Genomic DNA, 14,241 nt, shown 5'->3' on the forward strand with positions numbered 1-14,241 from the left:
GTTGGCTATTATTAAAGGCAGAGGTAGGAAAATGGCTCCTCTGGGTTTAGCCTTTGGTGGGAACATATAACACCAGGTGATTCGTGAGTTCAGTTCTTTGCAGTTGTTGCTGTAGCCATCATATCGGACTGGCTGAAGATTAGCATGTACTTTCCTGCACTGAACACTTAAAGGACACATGACTCTAAATACACACAGACCGAATGTTCTACATGCAATATGAACTGTGCCATCTGCCAGATGACAAGCCCCCAAGTCAGTTTGAATGATGTCTTTGTTGTTTTGTTTTCAGTGTTTGTGTTTATGTGTATACATCTACTTAAGAAGATCAAGATGGTATATCTGCATTAGCCTTACCTAACAAACTGAGGAAGAAGGATGCAGAAGACTTGAGAGAATGACCACCATAGATGTTATTTCTCCTGAGTTTGAAAATGAGGGATAGCAATAGGACGGTGAAGGTGTCCAAAGAGTATGGAAGCAACTGGGAATATGTGAAGAAAAGGCATATAGAAGTAAAAGTAGTTGTATTTTATGTTATTAGGATCCCTGGGGTAAAAGTATGGGAGGCAAAGTTTGGTTCAATGTGAGGAGGAAGTTCTTAACAGTTAAAGCCTAAGGATTGACCAAGATGACCTGAAAACCCAAGTGAGCCCCCTTCTCTAGAGCAAGGCCTGAGTGAAATATAAGGTTTCAAATCTTAAGACTATTTGAATTTCTTGAAATTAATCATTTTTATTTTTAGACTATATTTCATTTTTAAAAGAAAAATGAGAGAAAGGCCTTAGTGTTCTGAAAATAGTAATGTTACATGACAGGATATTAAAGCGAAAGATACCCCGAGGCCCTCAGATATCACAGATGCTGCACACTAAAGTCTGATTTCAGACAAAACTCCAGACTCTATAAAGATCACAGCAGGGAGCCACTCGCGCTGGGAACCCCCCAGTCAGATCTAGGTTATTAAAAGGTTATCAGAGGACGGCAAGAAGAGAGGATTTCTTGAGGAAGAATTCTGGATGCCAAAGATCACGGGGTTTGGGTTCGGAGTAGGGTCCTACCCCCTCACCTCCACCCCTGTGAGAGAAGAGTTTCAAAGTAGCTTCTTAGAGGGGCACCTGAGTGGCTCAGTTGGTTCAGAGTCCAACTCTTGACTCAGGTCATGATCTCAGAGTCGTGCGATCGAACCCCACGTCAGGCTGTGTCCTAGGCGTGGAGTCTGCTTGAGATTCTCTCTCCCCCTCTGCCCCACCCTGCTTGCACTCTCTCTCTGTCTCAAAAAAAAAAAAATTTTTTTTTTAAAATAGCTTCTGAGAGAGCTTGATATGAGATGTCTGCAGGAGGAAGGACAGGAAGGCAGAGGGGATTGGGGTCTGACACTCTCTCAAGAAATCTGGAAGGTGAGACATGGGCTGACAAATTGTTTTGGCAAAGAACCAGGAAATCTGCTGCTATCATCCCAAAGGCAAATGATGTGTGTTCCCCATGGACCACAGCAGGCCAGAAGAAAAGGAGAGCTGGATGGGGTTGTCTTGAGGCCTCTTCAAATAGACCGTCTCATAGCTTCAGCTTCCTTGGGGGTGCAGAATAAGTCACAAGTTACCCATGAGAATAGGGATGACTTGGCATGAATTGAGGACTACAAGCAAAATGTCCCCAGTGATAGGAATCTTCACAGATCCCGTGAAAGTTTCCTTGTCTGGGCCTACCTGGCTCTGAGAGTGAAAAGCCAGAATATGATGTTACCAAATCAAGTAAAAATCCCCCTCTGCTCTTTGTCTCTTCTCCATCCTTGTACTCTAAGCCCAGGGAGCCTGAAGTCCCAGTTAGCAAGCTGAGGGAAGAGAGGAAAGAAAGCATAAAAAAGCCAACCACAGTGCCTTCCCTGAAGGAAGAGGATCTTCCTGAAACAGGACCCAGGGAGAAGAGACTTAACTCTTGAGACTGGAGTTGGTTACTGCAAGGGATGGAATATTCTATTTTGAAATAAACTAGTTTGGGTAACTTAAAGTGACCACAGGACTATTCCTAAAAGAAAGCAGAGTGCCACAGGACCTACTAAGTTTTCATCTAGTGACAGTGGAAAAACTTCTTTCATTAAAAAAATGAAAGGGTGGCAGGAAACAAAAAGAAAAGCAATTTGATGACACATCATATGTAATGCTAATTTAACATACTGGTTATAGTTAAGTGCTCACATGTCAAAAATTTAAATTCTTTAGATACTAATACAACCCATGGTGGAAACAAGAACCAAGGATCTAACCCATGATATGCTAGGATTCTACCATCAGACATTCAAACTCCAAAATAGAAGAAACACCTCTGTTATTTTCAGATCCCTTTGGTCATCTCTGACTCAGGGTATATCACGTGGCTTCGTTTAGCCGGCCAAGCAGAGAACAGCATGAGCCTTGGGACGGAGAATGACAGAAGGAAATAGCACCAAAGAACAAGATGTGAAAATTGCTTTGGGGAAATACGTTAAAATTAGGGGTTTGGGTGCAGGCAGGGACCAGAAGCCTGTGATATTTTGGGCACAAACAGAAACAACATACCTAAAGAACTATTTATTTATATCACATTTGCATCTCTCATCTCTGACAGTTTGTAAGTTTATGTACTATTGTTAGCACTTAAAGGAATATGAAGGCATGTTTGGCGGTCTGAGGAATCTGTAGGAGAGCAATAGTCATTTTGTTCATTGAGGTAATTGCTCTCTTCCTTCACAGCCAGTACTGCTACTATATTTGGCCTATTTGTTATTCTACAGGAGATTTTTTTTTTAACTTTGATGCTATTTAAAATTTTTCCTCAAAATTTTTTTTTCCTCAGAGTCTTACTCTTTCAATATCATACTTCATAATTCTACTTTTTACTCACATATTCAACTGATTAACATTTATGCCTTAGCTAGTCTAGCTAGTCTATCTAGCTGATAGACTTTATCATATTGAATGTTAATACTTCTCACAGTTTAGAAAATTCCCTATTGATCCTGTCAAGATAGGTAAAGAGTCTCTAAAGTGACCTTCCATGATTGATTAACTTGCCCCTGCAAAGCTAACAAGGGTACTGTGTTACATGTTTCTTGAGGGCAAGGACTTCATTTAAATCATCTTTGTATTTGCAGACTACAATGAGTGTGCCTGGGAAGTATTAGGTGTTCAATAAAATTTTTGTTAAATGAATGAAACCAATGCATAAATAATGAGAAATAGAAATCAAGTCCAAAGTGGTAACTAAAATTAGGCTTTTCTCCCCTCCTTGATTATATCGTCCAGAGAACTTAGTATTAGATCTAGATTAGGATAAAGAGATTAATGAAAACATTTGTCAGGACTCAACAATTATTACTGAAATTTTAATGATAAAAATGAGAGAGGCAAGATTCAGTATATTGACCCCCTAATTAATTCTTGATATGCAAGCCAAGAATGGACCACCTACCTTCTTTTTGTGTCTAACGGAAAACCAAAAACAAACCATTTGAATCTAAGATAGTTTGTCAAATCCAGGTGTTGGTATTCACTTTAAATTTAAGGCCTTGGTTAAGAAAGAAAAGCTGTTGGAACCCTTTATGAAATTTGGACGCATTTTTAAGCATGGCCATGCTTTTTGTTCCAGAAACACACAATGTTATAATACTTTCAAAGTTGACTCATTTCCCCTAGGTGTATATTTGCTACTTTTTGCCAGAAGTTTGTCTAAGAGAGTTTCATGCAGATGGGAATGTGTGAGGACGTAATGTAGATAACTAGTCTTCGGGGTTCCTGGAAATAGAGAAGGGGCAAGAGGAGAGAGAATACAAGACCTTTCAGTCAATTATATTTCTGCATACTGACAAACCAAACATTTCACATACACAGGGGAATGTTGCAGGGACACAACATCTCAAAAAAGTAAGGAATGTAATACACACTAAAAAAAAAAAAAGCAAATCTCAGATGAAACAAGGGGCAGGAGTGTTTGTCTGAGACATGGGTAATATCCCATGCTTAAGAAATGAAGATCCACATGGTCTTCAGCGATGTAAAATAGATTTTGAGAAGAATAAGTCCATCCACTCCTTCAGATCAGCAACATTAAATACATCTAAGTAGCTCTTGGATTTTTTTTTAAATCAATTAATTATTTATTTATTTTGCTATATTCAGTGGACCAAAATAAGATAACAGATTGAAAGTCACTTGGGAAAAGAAAAAAGCCCAGTAGCTTATGGTCTGTTTCTGGGGTAGTCAATATGTTTTGTTTATTTTGTACCATGAAAATAGGACCTGAATGAGTGTGGGCTGTGTATATAGATATGACTATGTGGAGGACAGATAAGGGCGGCTCCCAGTGATAAGAGTCCCAGCGGTGGGGGTTGTGCCCAAGAGAGATGGTAGTGATTGGGGCTATGGGTTCAGAGATGAAGAGCAATAAGAAAGTCCAAAGTGAGGACCAAGTCCCAGGCCAGAGATAATAATATACCAGGCAGAGGCAGCCTGTCTTGGCTTTAGGACTAAGTATTTTGGGGGTTTGATTTTTACAGTGCTCAGTAATGTTGCCAAGATTACTCTGAAATAATAGTCAATGAGCACAAACCCAAATGAATGAGATATACTAACATTTTCATTGTTTCTAGCAGATTGGACACCCCCTTTCTCTTCCTGGAAGACCAGTCCCACCCACCATCTCCACAACATCTCCTTGGGTATTCCAGTCTGCTTATAACTACTCTAGCAAATCAACTGATGAGCTAGAGAAGGCAAACAAGAGACTAACTCCTTGGGTTGCAGCAGTGAAGTCTCCTCTTGGTCTAGTGGATGATGCCTTTAAACCCAGAAACATCCAGGAATCCATTGTGGCAAATGTGGTCTCAGCAGCTAGGAGGAAGGCGCTTCCAGGGCGCTCAGAGGATTGGAACGAGAGACTGTCCTATGTTCCTCAAGCCCAGAAGGTGAATGTGAGCGCATTTGCAAGGCAAGAGTATAATGTTGCATCTTTACCTAATAATAATATGTCCACCAACTCCCAATATGGTTCACAGTTGCCATATGCATATTATAGGCAGTCTTCCAGAAATGATTCTGAAATAATGTCCATGGAAACTAGGTCTGATTACTGTCTTTCAATAGCTGATTGCAACTACAACCCACACCCAAGGGGATGGAGGCACCAAACATGAGTGTTAGAAAAACTGATCTTGTGCCATCTACAATAGTAATTTTTAAAATATTCCTTTGTAGGGTGTTTCACTTTTCCAGTAGATTTTGATTCACTTTTGGTCTTGGCTTGTTCTCAGAAGTCATTTATTTGAGTTTGTGTGTGTGTATACATATGCACACGTGAGTGATCTCTTCCTTGTCTGCTCATGATAGAGAATTTCTTTGAGGAAAAAATTCACTTTCTGCATTGATGTGCTGACACATATCTAATTCATAATCTTAATTCAATTTATTCCATTAATATGAGGTAGTCTAGGCAACTAAACACTGCTCATTTAAAGTGAAATTAACTATTTTCTTCTAAGTGTCTTAGTCTAGGAAGGAATTAACGAAATATGCACTAATTGTCATTAGCAGGAACAGCAAGGAACATAACGTGGGAGAAGTTTTCAATGAGAGCATGCCATTGAATGATAATTATATAAAAAAAGATTTCCTTGATGTTATTTTAAACATTTCTCTGAAACATTATCAAAAGTCCAATGAAATTCAGTTTTTTAGAATTGAAATATAAGTGTTCTCAGAAAGAAAGAAAGATTTGACAGAAAGATAATTATACAATTCAGAAGGACTTTTGAGGCAAATTGTGTAATGTATGGGTAATAGAAAGATTTAGGTATAGAATTTATTTTTAATCTATTTAAAGCCAGCAGCCTGAGACAGGAATAGATTCTGGGTTCAGGTGTCCTCATTTGCCAAATGAGAAAATCAGATTATTTAATCTCTTATATCCTTAACAGCTCTGACATTCTGAGATTCTCCCATTGGTAGAATGGCCTTTGGTGCATTATTCATTTTTGTTGCTCATCATATAAATGCAGGATTAATTTAGGAGTGGGTTAGGTCATCCGTGTCACTACATGTATAATTAAAGGTCCAAAAGGAATCGTTGGGAGAAAGGTTTTGTGCTATGTGTTACATGGAGGAAGGGTTGATGTGAAGAAAAAATTGTTAATGGATTTAAGGAAGTGGTAGATGGATGTGTCTGTTATTATGCAATTGTAGGTCATGACCATTTATTTAGTTACAGAAAACAAAGCCATCATTAGGATGTTCAAAGGAAGCTGAACAGCTGCTTGGTCAATTTCATGACCCATGCCTTGTTAGCATGACCATGAGACAATCAGACACCTGCTCTTTACTGCCATACCCACAAAGTATTCAGTACAAGGAAATTCAAAGTATTTAACATCATAAACAAGAATTGAGAGCATTTTAAAATAAAAAATATTTTGAGTATTCAAATTTTTCTTAGATTTTTTAATGTGATTATTTGGCTTTGTTTTACTCTTTAAGTCTTGAATTTATCATTATAATGGTGTCTTTCACAGAATAAAACTTAAAAAAGAAAAAAAAAAAACTCCAGGGTCTAAGTGATCCCTTACCTTGGAAGTAGAAGATTAAAAATCTGAAGAAATTATACGTTCTTTTATTGATGGACCCAACCAGATACTAATTTGTTTAGTTATAAAGAAAAGATAAATACTTCTAAAGTTATATTGTTAAATTCCCTTAAATTTATATACTGTTAATTCTCTCAAATTATAAAATATAATTATTGACTCCAAAGACTTTCTATGGAATCTTAAAAAATAATGCCTGGCATATTGATCAGTATATCAGCAAATTCTCAGGCCCCTACAAAAAGTCTTACTTGCTTCAAACTTTATTATATTGGCTGAATCACTCTAGATGTCAGTGTCTTTAGATAAGGGTCACTTAGCAGAAAAGACTGCCTGGCAGGAGCAGATCCTATTTGATTGCTTTCTTTTATAAATGCTAGAAGTTGTTTCCATTACTCCTAGGATTTAATAGACTCCAACTCCAGAAATTAATATATATTAGATTATTCACTAAAACTTTCACTGCACTCAAAATAAGAAAAGCAGATGTTGTAAACTTAAATATTATTATAATAAAATAGCCATCTCCCTCTTTGAATGTACTAGATCAAAATTATCATTTGTGTGACATTATCTGAATTTATTCTAGACATCAAGAGAAAGACAATACATGGCAGGAAAGTTGTACATTTTTCACTCACAAAGAAATGAACACCTCATAGTTTTATTAGAAATTGATGTTTCAAGAAATCATTTGTAGATATAATTCTGAAAAGCAGAAGTGCCAAGGTCAAATCATTACAAAACGTATTGTAGATATTGAATCTCCAGTTTATTTAAAAATGAGTAAAGTTAGATTGCTTATATTCAAGCTAATGTTTGAGACAGAAGACCTGCCACACCGAGATCTGATTCTTACGGGTAAGAATACCTTATATCTGTAAGATCAAAACAGCATCTTTAGAAGAGCCATTGCTTATAAATATATGCCACATTTGTGAAGATATTTTTCTACAGGTAGTAATCACATAGGTAGACAGAGTTCCTGTTTTACCATGGATTAAACAGCATGCCCTAAAATGTTACAGTATGCCAGTCATAGGGACACTAATTTGTCACCTTTCCGCCAAATTGAGTTTAAATGTCACATCATTGCATGTGTGTGAAGTGTCCGCTATTAAAATGACTTAGATTTTGTCTAGTATTTTGAGTTTTATAAATGCACAGGTTCTAGTCCATTTATTTCTGAATGTCTCTTTTATGTTTTGGCACCATCACTCACATTGAAGAGGGCCACCCTATTAGGGCTCAAGCATATATATGTATTAATGAATTGAAACTTTGGATAAACAATTGTATCAGGCTCAGTTATTATAATTAGAGATGAATTGTAGAAATGTTTAAAGAGAAAGTAGATTTTCACATTTGATTTCTGTTCAAAATAGAAGTATCTACATTGTCCACAATTTTCTATTAAAAATGATTATGTTCTCCTGCTAGTTAGACTGATATTTCTAACTGTGTTTATCCCAAAAGACTGTATTTGAAAGATGCATACTGAAAATCAGAATGGTATTAGTAATAAAAAGTAACTTGAAAATCAACTTAGAGTGTTTTCATTTTTCCTTATATTATTCTGAATTAGTTTTCACCCCAAAGAACTGGGATTTGATATAATCCAAATCCAGAAGTTGATATATATTATATACATTATATTCTTAATTATATTATATTATATACATTACATTGTTAATCTTATCTACTGCATATTTTTGAATTTTAGTTTCTATAATATTAGCTTCCAGACACATCAAAAGAATTTCATGCTGATTGGCACAATTTTAACTGTAACACTTAAAAACTTTAGAAAAAACTAAAAATAGGATCAATTTGACATATAAGTTAAGTCGTTTGGGGTCCAAATATATTATTCTTTATTAACTCTTTCCTTCACAGTATATTGAAAAGAAATATAGAAGAATATGTATACACACACACACACACACACACACACACACACGAATAGCCAATGGTAATATGACTTGATAACATGTTGGTTGTATTTCTGAAGCCGCTGGGGACTCACTCAGAGAATCTATCATGTTTGTCATTCCAAAAATGACTTTGGATCTTCCTATATGATATTAAAACTATCAGCGGGAATGCAAGCACCCTGTTCAATTGGTATCCTACAGCACAGCTTTTTGACACTTTTTTTTTTTGTAAATTCTGAATAGAATGGCTGTTTTTGGCAATCTGATAAAAAAAATATTTTTTAAAGGTCCAGCACTGGAAACATACTTCAAAAATGAAGACTCTTTTAAAGATTAAAATGACCTAAGAGTAGTAACACTATATTGTCTTAAGATGCTGATGCCATAGTGAATAACCTTTTCTCTGAGGAATTCCTAGTGCTTAGTAGACTATAAATTTCAAAACATACTTAGAAGTAGGTAATGTCATTTCCACATGGAGCTGACAGACAGCCTGAGGCAAGGGGAGTTCAATTCCCTGGCTCCTCATTGGGAAGAACACAACAGAGCTGCTTCAAAACTAGCCAGTTTCCCCAGGTCTACTTACTACCAAAAGTATTTAGTACAAACTACTCCCTTTTCCTCAGAGCTTCTGGAAAACAACACAATTTATGACTTCTCAAATTTCATAGGACAGTATTTTCCACAAAGGGGCATTTCATTATTTATAGACTTATAAAATGTGACAGTTTATATTTCTAGGAAGGATCTGGCAATCTCTCTATAAAAATTAAGTAATTATAAAAAAGACATTTAAAGAGGAAATGCCTCCAATGAATCTTGCTGTGGTATTTTTTTCTCTCTAAAGTTGTAGTGAAGATTTGCTATATTGTAACTTCTTTCTCCATGACTTTTCTGTCACCAGTCTTAATGAATTTTCTCTACTCCCATTTTCCCCAAGAGGAAAAAGCTTCATTCACCTCTTCAAAGATTTTAAGATTTATATTTCTTTTTCTTATGTCAAGTTTTTATTTAAATTCTAGTTAGTGAATATATATGGTAAAATTCCTTTCATGTGTAGAATTTAGTGATTCATCACTTACATATAACATCCAGTGCTCATCACATCACGATTTATAATTCTTACTTGAGAGTCTGAAAAAGCTTTATAAAGCATGACTGCCTTACCATGATGATTTGAATATGTGTGAGGTTTGCCCTAAATTACCAAATAAATTATAATGGGGTATGTTGTAAGGACCAAGGGCAGGACATCCCCATGATGAGTCACTTTGGCATGAAGATTATTTTGAGTTAAAAGCAAACAAAACCCAGCAGATTCAGGAAAAGCTCTTTACCTCTCCCTCAACTGCCCAAAAAGAATTTAGGTAAAGAACCCACTCCAGGAAAAGATTGTTCACCACAGTTAACTACATTATAATATGAATGGGTGGGTAAACAAAGAGGAATTTAGCAAAATCTGTTTGTTAAAACTCCTATGTCCCAATTTTTCTGTGTGGCCCAGTGAACATTTATTTACCAAACATTTACTCTTTTTCATCTTCCTGTGAATTTCATTCCTTCCTTTTGAAGTCCCAAACACCTACCCCCATCTCCTAAGGTAGGAATGACAAAATACTTCATTTTACCTCTCTGGAATTTCATGCCAGTGTGAATTTCTCCCATGTATGAAATTAAATTCGATTTTCTCCTGCTAATAGGTCTCATGTCATTTTGATTCTTAGTCCAACTAGAAGGACTTTGAAGAGCAGAGAAAATTTCTTCCTCCCTGACAATGTAGACAAAGGCAAAATCTTATCTAAACTCAAATTGCCTTTGAAGAACCCTGTCTACATTACTATGAACATTTAGAGGTAGAGATAGGATTCTCCTTAGCCTTTCTTCAACACTGCCTTTTCTAGAAAAAATTATTTATTTAGACAATTGAGCTATAGGTGTATTCTTCAGGGATATTTTCTCAACAAGGTATATTGCATGTGTTGGAAAGTAAAAAGCCATCCTTAAACTAGGGAAGGGACACTGCATTGCCCCTCTTCCCACTTCTATGAAGCAACCATTTTCAAGGCAGTGTAAAAAACCAAACCAGGTGGCCTCCTGCTTGCTCTTCCACGTCACCGAGACCTATGCCGCCCTACACCATCGTCTACTTCCCCACCCGAGGGCGCTGCGAGGCCATGCGCATGCTGCTGGCTGACCAGGGCCAGAGCTGGAAGGAGGAGGTGGTGACCAAGGAGAGCTGGCTGCAGGGCCTGCTCAAGGCCTCCTGTCTGTATGGGCAGCGCCCCAAGTTCCAGGACAGAGACCTCACCCTGTACCAGTCCAATGCCATCCTGCGACACCTGGGCCGCACCTTTGGGCTCTACGGCAAAGACGAGCGGGAGGCGGCGCTGGTGGACATGGTGAACGATGGCGTGGAGGACATCTGTAGGCACTGCAGCCAGCTCATCTACCGGAGCTACGAGGAGGGCAAGGCCAAGTATTTTCAGGAGCTGCCGGGGCACCTGAAGCCTTTTGAGACCCTGCTGATCCAGAACCAGGAGGGCCAGGCCTTTCTGGTGGGTGACCAGATCTCCTTCGTCGACTACAACCTGCTGGACCTATTGCTGAATCACCAGGTCCTGGCCCTTGGCTGCTTGGACTCCCACCCCCTGCTCTTGGCCTATGTGGCGCGCCTCAGTGCCCGGCCCAAGCTCAAGGCCTACCTGGCCTCCCCCGAGCACGTGAACTGCCCTGTCCACGGAGCCCAAAAGATATGAGCCCCTTCAGCCTCCCCTGGGAGAAAGCCTGGCCTTTAGAACCATAAACACCAAGAGAGGAAAAAAAAAAACAAAAAAAACCAAACCAGGCGTGCCTGGGTGGCTAAGATGGTTAAGCATCTGCCTTTGGTTCAGGTCATGATCCCAGGGTCCTGAGATTGAGACCCGTGTTGGGTTCCCTGCTTAGCGCAGAGCCTGCTTCTCCTTCTCCCTCTGCCATTCCTTCCACTTGTGCTCTCTGGCTCTGTCTATCTCTCTGTCAAATAAATAAATAAAATCTAAACAACAACAACAAAAAAGAAAACCAAACCAGAAATCAGCAGAAGCTTTGCAGCTCCTGGGGTTAATCCCCGACCTATCAAGCCTAACCTCATTCCAAGAGATTGGCTTGGTTGTTTTTCCTGTTGATCTACATAATATTCATACCACGGCTTTCTGCCAACTAGTACATAGGACAGAGAAGAATAATATTTTAAAAATAAATAAATAAAGGGGAGAGGGTTGCATATTTTCCCATAATTTGGTATTATTTGGGCCCTTATGCCATTTAAATGTCTCTTTGTTCTTGAATTCAGATGATCTCTCTCTGGTTTCTATCTACAATAACTACAGCTCTGATCATTAGCAATACAAAATGCCTATAATTTATTGAAGTTGATAATTACTAGTGGGCTGAGAAGAGGATAAAAAACCCTGATTTTGTGATAAAACAGCCAAACTTCAATGTTCAGCTAAGCCAAGCCCCATGTCCAGCATGAATTTGAAAAAGAAAATAACCAAAAAAGAGGGCAGAGGTTTCGTGTCTCGTAGTGTTCTCCAGTGGCGGTGTATGAAAATCATTTCTCGTGGAGACTCAACTGGTTCTTCCACAATATGCTTGAATAAGCAAAGTATCTGGGTTTCTCATTTGTATAAAAGGGAAGACATTGAGAAAGAAATAAGAATTTACTGTTCCAGGTCTAAAATGCTATCATGTAGAAAAAAATCAGAGATAGGAATAAATTCTAAATATATTTTACCTGAGGAACTTTCAAAAGAATTTGTTATATATTTTTATTTCACCATTACCCTGCTATAAAATTATTTTTAAAACAAAGCACATTAAAAGAGGTCCATTCCAAGATCAAAAAAAGGGGGGGTATGTGTGTGAATTTTAGCCATAAGTATGAAACAAGTATCTTTACTACCATGAAGACATCGACATTTATGGCACAGATATTTCCATAAAACATGTGCATTGCATTCATTTTAAGAAATCTCCCTTTAGGGGGTGCCTCGGTGGCTCAATCTGTTAAGTATCCTCTGACTCTGGCTCAGGTCATGGCCTTGGGGTTCTGGGATCAAGCCTCGTGACTGTCAGGCTCCCCACTCAGTGGGGAGTCTGCTTGTCCTTCTCCTTCTTCCACTGCCCCTCCCCCTGCTCATGCTCTCTCCCTCTCTCTCTCTCTCTCTCTCTCAAATAAATAAATAAAATCTTAAAAGAAAGAGAGGGAGAGAAATCTCCCTTTAGGGAGATTACCCATTTTCCCTTAGTTATTATTATTTAAAGTTAACAATAACAACATTGGGGCTTTCATGAAGACATCAGAATTAAAGTCAGCAGGTAATGCTTGTTCTGATTTTTAATTTCTCTGACAAGGGAAAACATTAAATTTTATCAGCATGAGCAGCCAGTAGGTTTAATTAACATTAAATGACATTTCTGTTCCTGCCTTGGACTTTTTTTCTTGGCACAATGAATATATCTAGAATTGGATTTAAAGTGGCAGCAAACTCAAATCCTCTCCCCAAGTGGAGAGCTAATGTAAATAGGCTCACAACAGTCTATGGCTATAGACTCTGCAGTTTAAGAATAAAGTCCTAGAATGGAGACTGGTATGTCCCAATTGGTAGACCCTTAGTAATTCTTCTAGAATGTATTACTTTTGACGGGCATATAAAGCCCTTCTACTGGCAGCTCCAGAAACTACTGTTAAGGGGAGATGGATTCATTCATTTATCAAACAATCAGCAATCCTTTTTCCTTTATCACTGTGCCATACCCAATGTTTGATGTGGGATATATTAGTGAATAAAACATGGCCTCTGTTGCCAAGGAGCTGATAGTTCTAAGGGGGCGGATAGTATAAGGAGACAAGAACAATGATAGGATTATGCAGAGTATTATGAGAAGAGCAAAAATAATTCAACCTTAAGTGTGGGAGGGTCCTCACAGAAGGCTTTCTGGAAGAATTTATGGCAGAGTTGAATCTTAAGACTGAGTAGGAGTAACTGGTAGAGGTGAGTACAACCAAGAGCGAGGCCATTCCAGACAGAGGGGTATACTCCAGGCAGTTCTGTGTTATCCCTGGATAATAAGGTGAGAATCAGAAAGCAGTGAGTTTTATCTTACCGGGAAGGTAAACTTTTTTTGGCCACTTAGTAAATACTTTGGGCTTACAGAACCATATGATTTCAACTCAACTCTGCAAAAGCAGCCATGGCTAATATGAAATGAATGAGGGTGGCTTAATAAAACATTATTTATGGACATTGTCATTGGACATTCCTATAATTTTCACAAGTCATGAAACAGTCTTCAAAATTTTGTTTTCAAGTAGTTAAAAATGGAAAAACTATTTGTAATTCACTGTACAAAAACTGGCGTCCGGCCAAATTTAGCCCCTTGGCTGTAGTTTGTCGATTCCTGCCATAGGGCAACAATGGGGCACTATTAAAGGATTTTAAACAAGGAATTGGCATGATCCAGCCTTCTTGGTAGGAAGTTTATTCTGGCAGCACTGGGGAAGATAGAGTTGAGAGGGCAGGACAAGGGGAAAGGAGGACACAGAGCTGTCTAGTCTTCCTGTGTGAAAAGGCAGGCACGGTTCGCCTGCTAGAACACTCTGTAATAAATCATCAACCTTAAACTACCCCAAAGTGTCCCTTCCCTTCCTTA

General features: G+C 38.2%; 2 protein-coding genes across 4 annotated transcripts in view; both read left to right on the forward strand.

Annotated features, from left to right (window-relative positions):
• The window catches only part of SYNPO2 (synaptopodin 2), a 166,379-nt gene extending 158,230 nt beyond the window's left edge, over nt 1-8,149 (forward strand). For 2 of the 3 annotated variants that reach the window (XM_027597660.2, XM_027597663.2), the window contains exon 5: nt 4,628-8,149. In XM_027597660.2, the coding sequence (XP_027453461.1) occupies nt 4,628-5,170 (543 nt within the window). In that variant the 3' untranslated portion in view covers nt 5,171-8,149. The remainder of the gene's footprint in view (nt 1-4,627) is intronic. The other variant, XM_027597661.2, reaches the window with a different exon arrangement.
• A 2,521-nt stretch (nt 8,150-10,670) lies between these two features.
• Nucleotides 10,671-11,303, forward strand: LOC113924221 (glutathione S-transferase P-like). The gene has a single exon (XM_027597672.2). The coding sequence runs from the start codon at nt 10,671-10,673 to the stop codon at nt 11,301-11,303; it is 633 nt and encodes a 210-aa protein (XP_027453473.2).
• The last annotated feature ends 2,938 nt before the right edge of the window (nt 11,304-14,241 follow it).

The sequence above is a fragment of the Zalophus californianus genome, chromosome 2 (genome assembly GCF_009762305.2).
Source record: "Zalophus californianus isolate mZalCal1 chromosome 2, mZalCal1.pri.v2, whole genome shotgun sequence".
In the NCBI taxonomy this organism is placed as follows: domain Eukaryota; kingdom Metazoa; phylum Chordata; class Mammalia; order Carnivora; family Otariidae; genus Zalophus; species Zalophus californianus.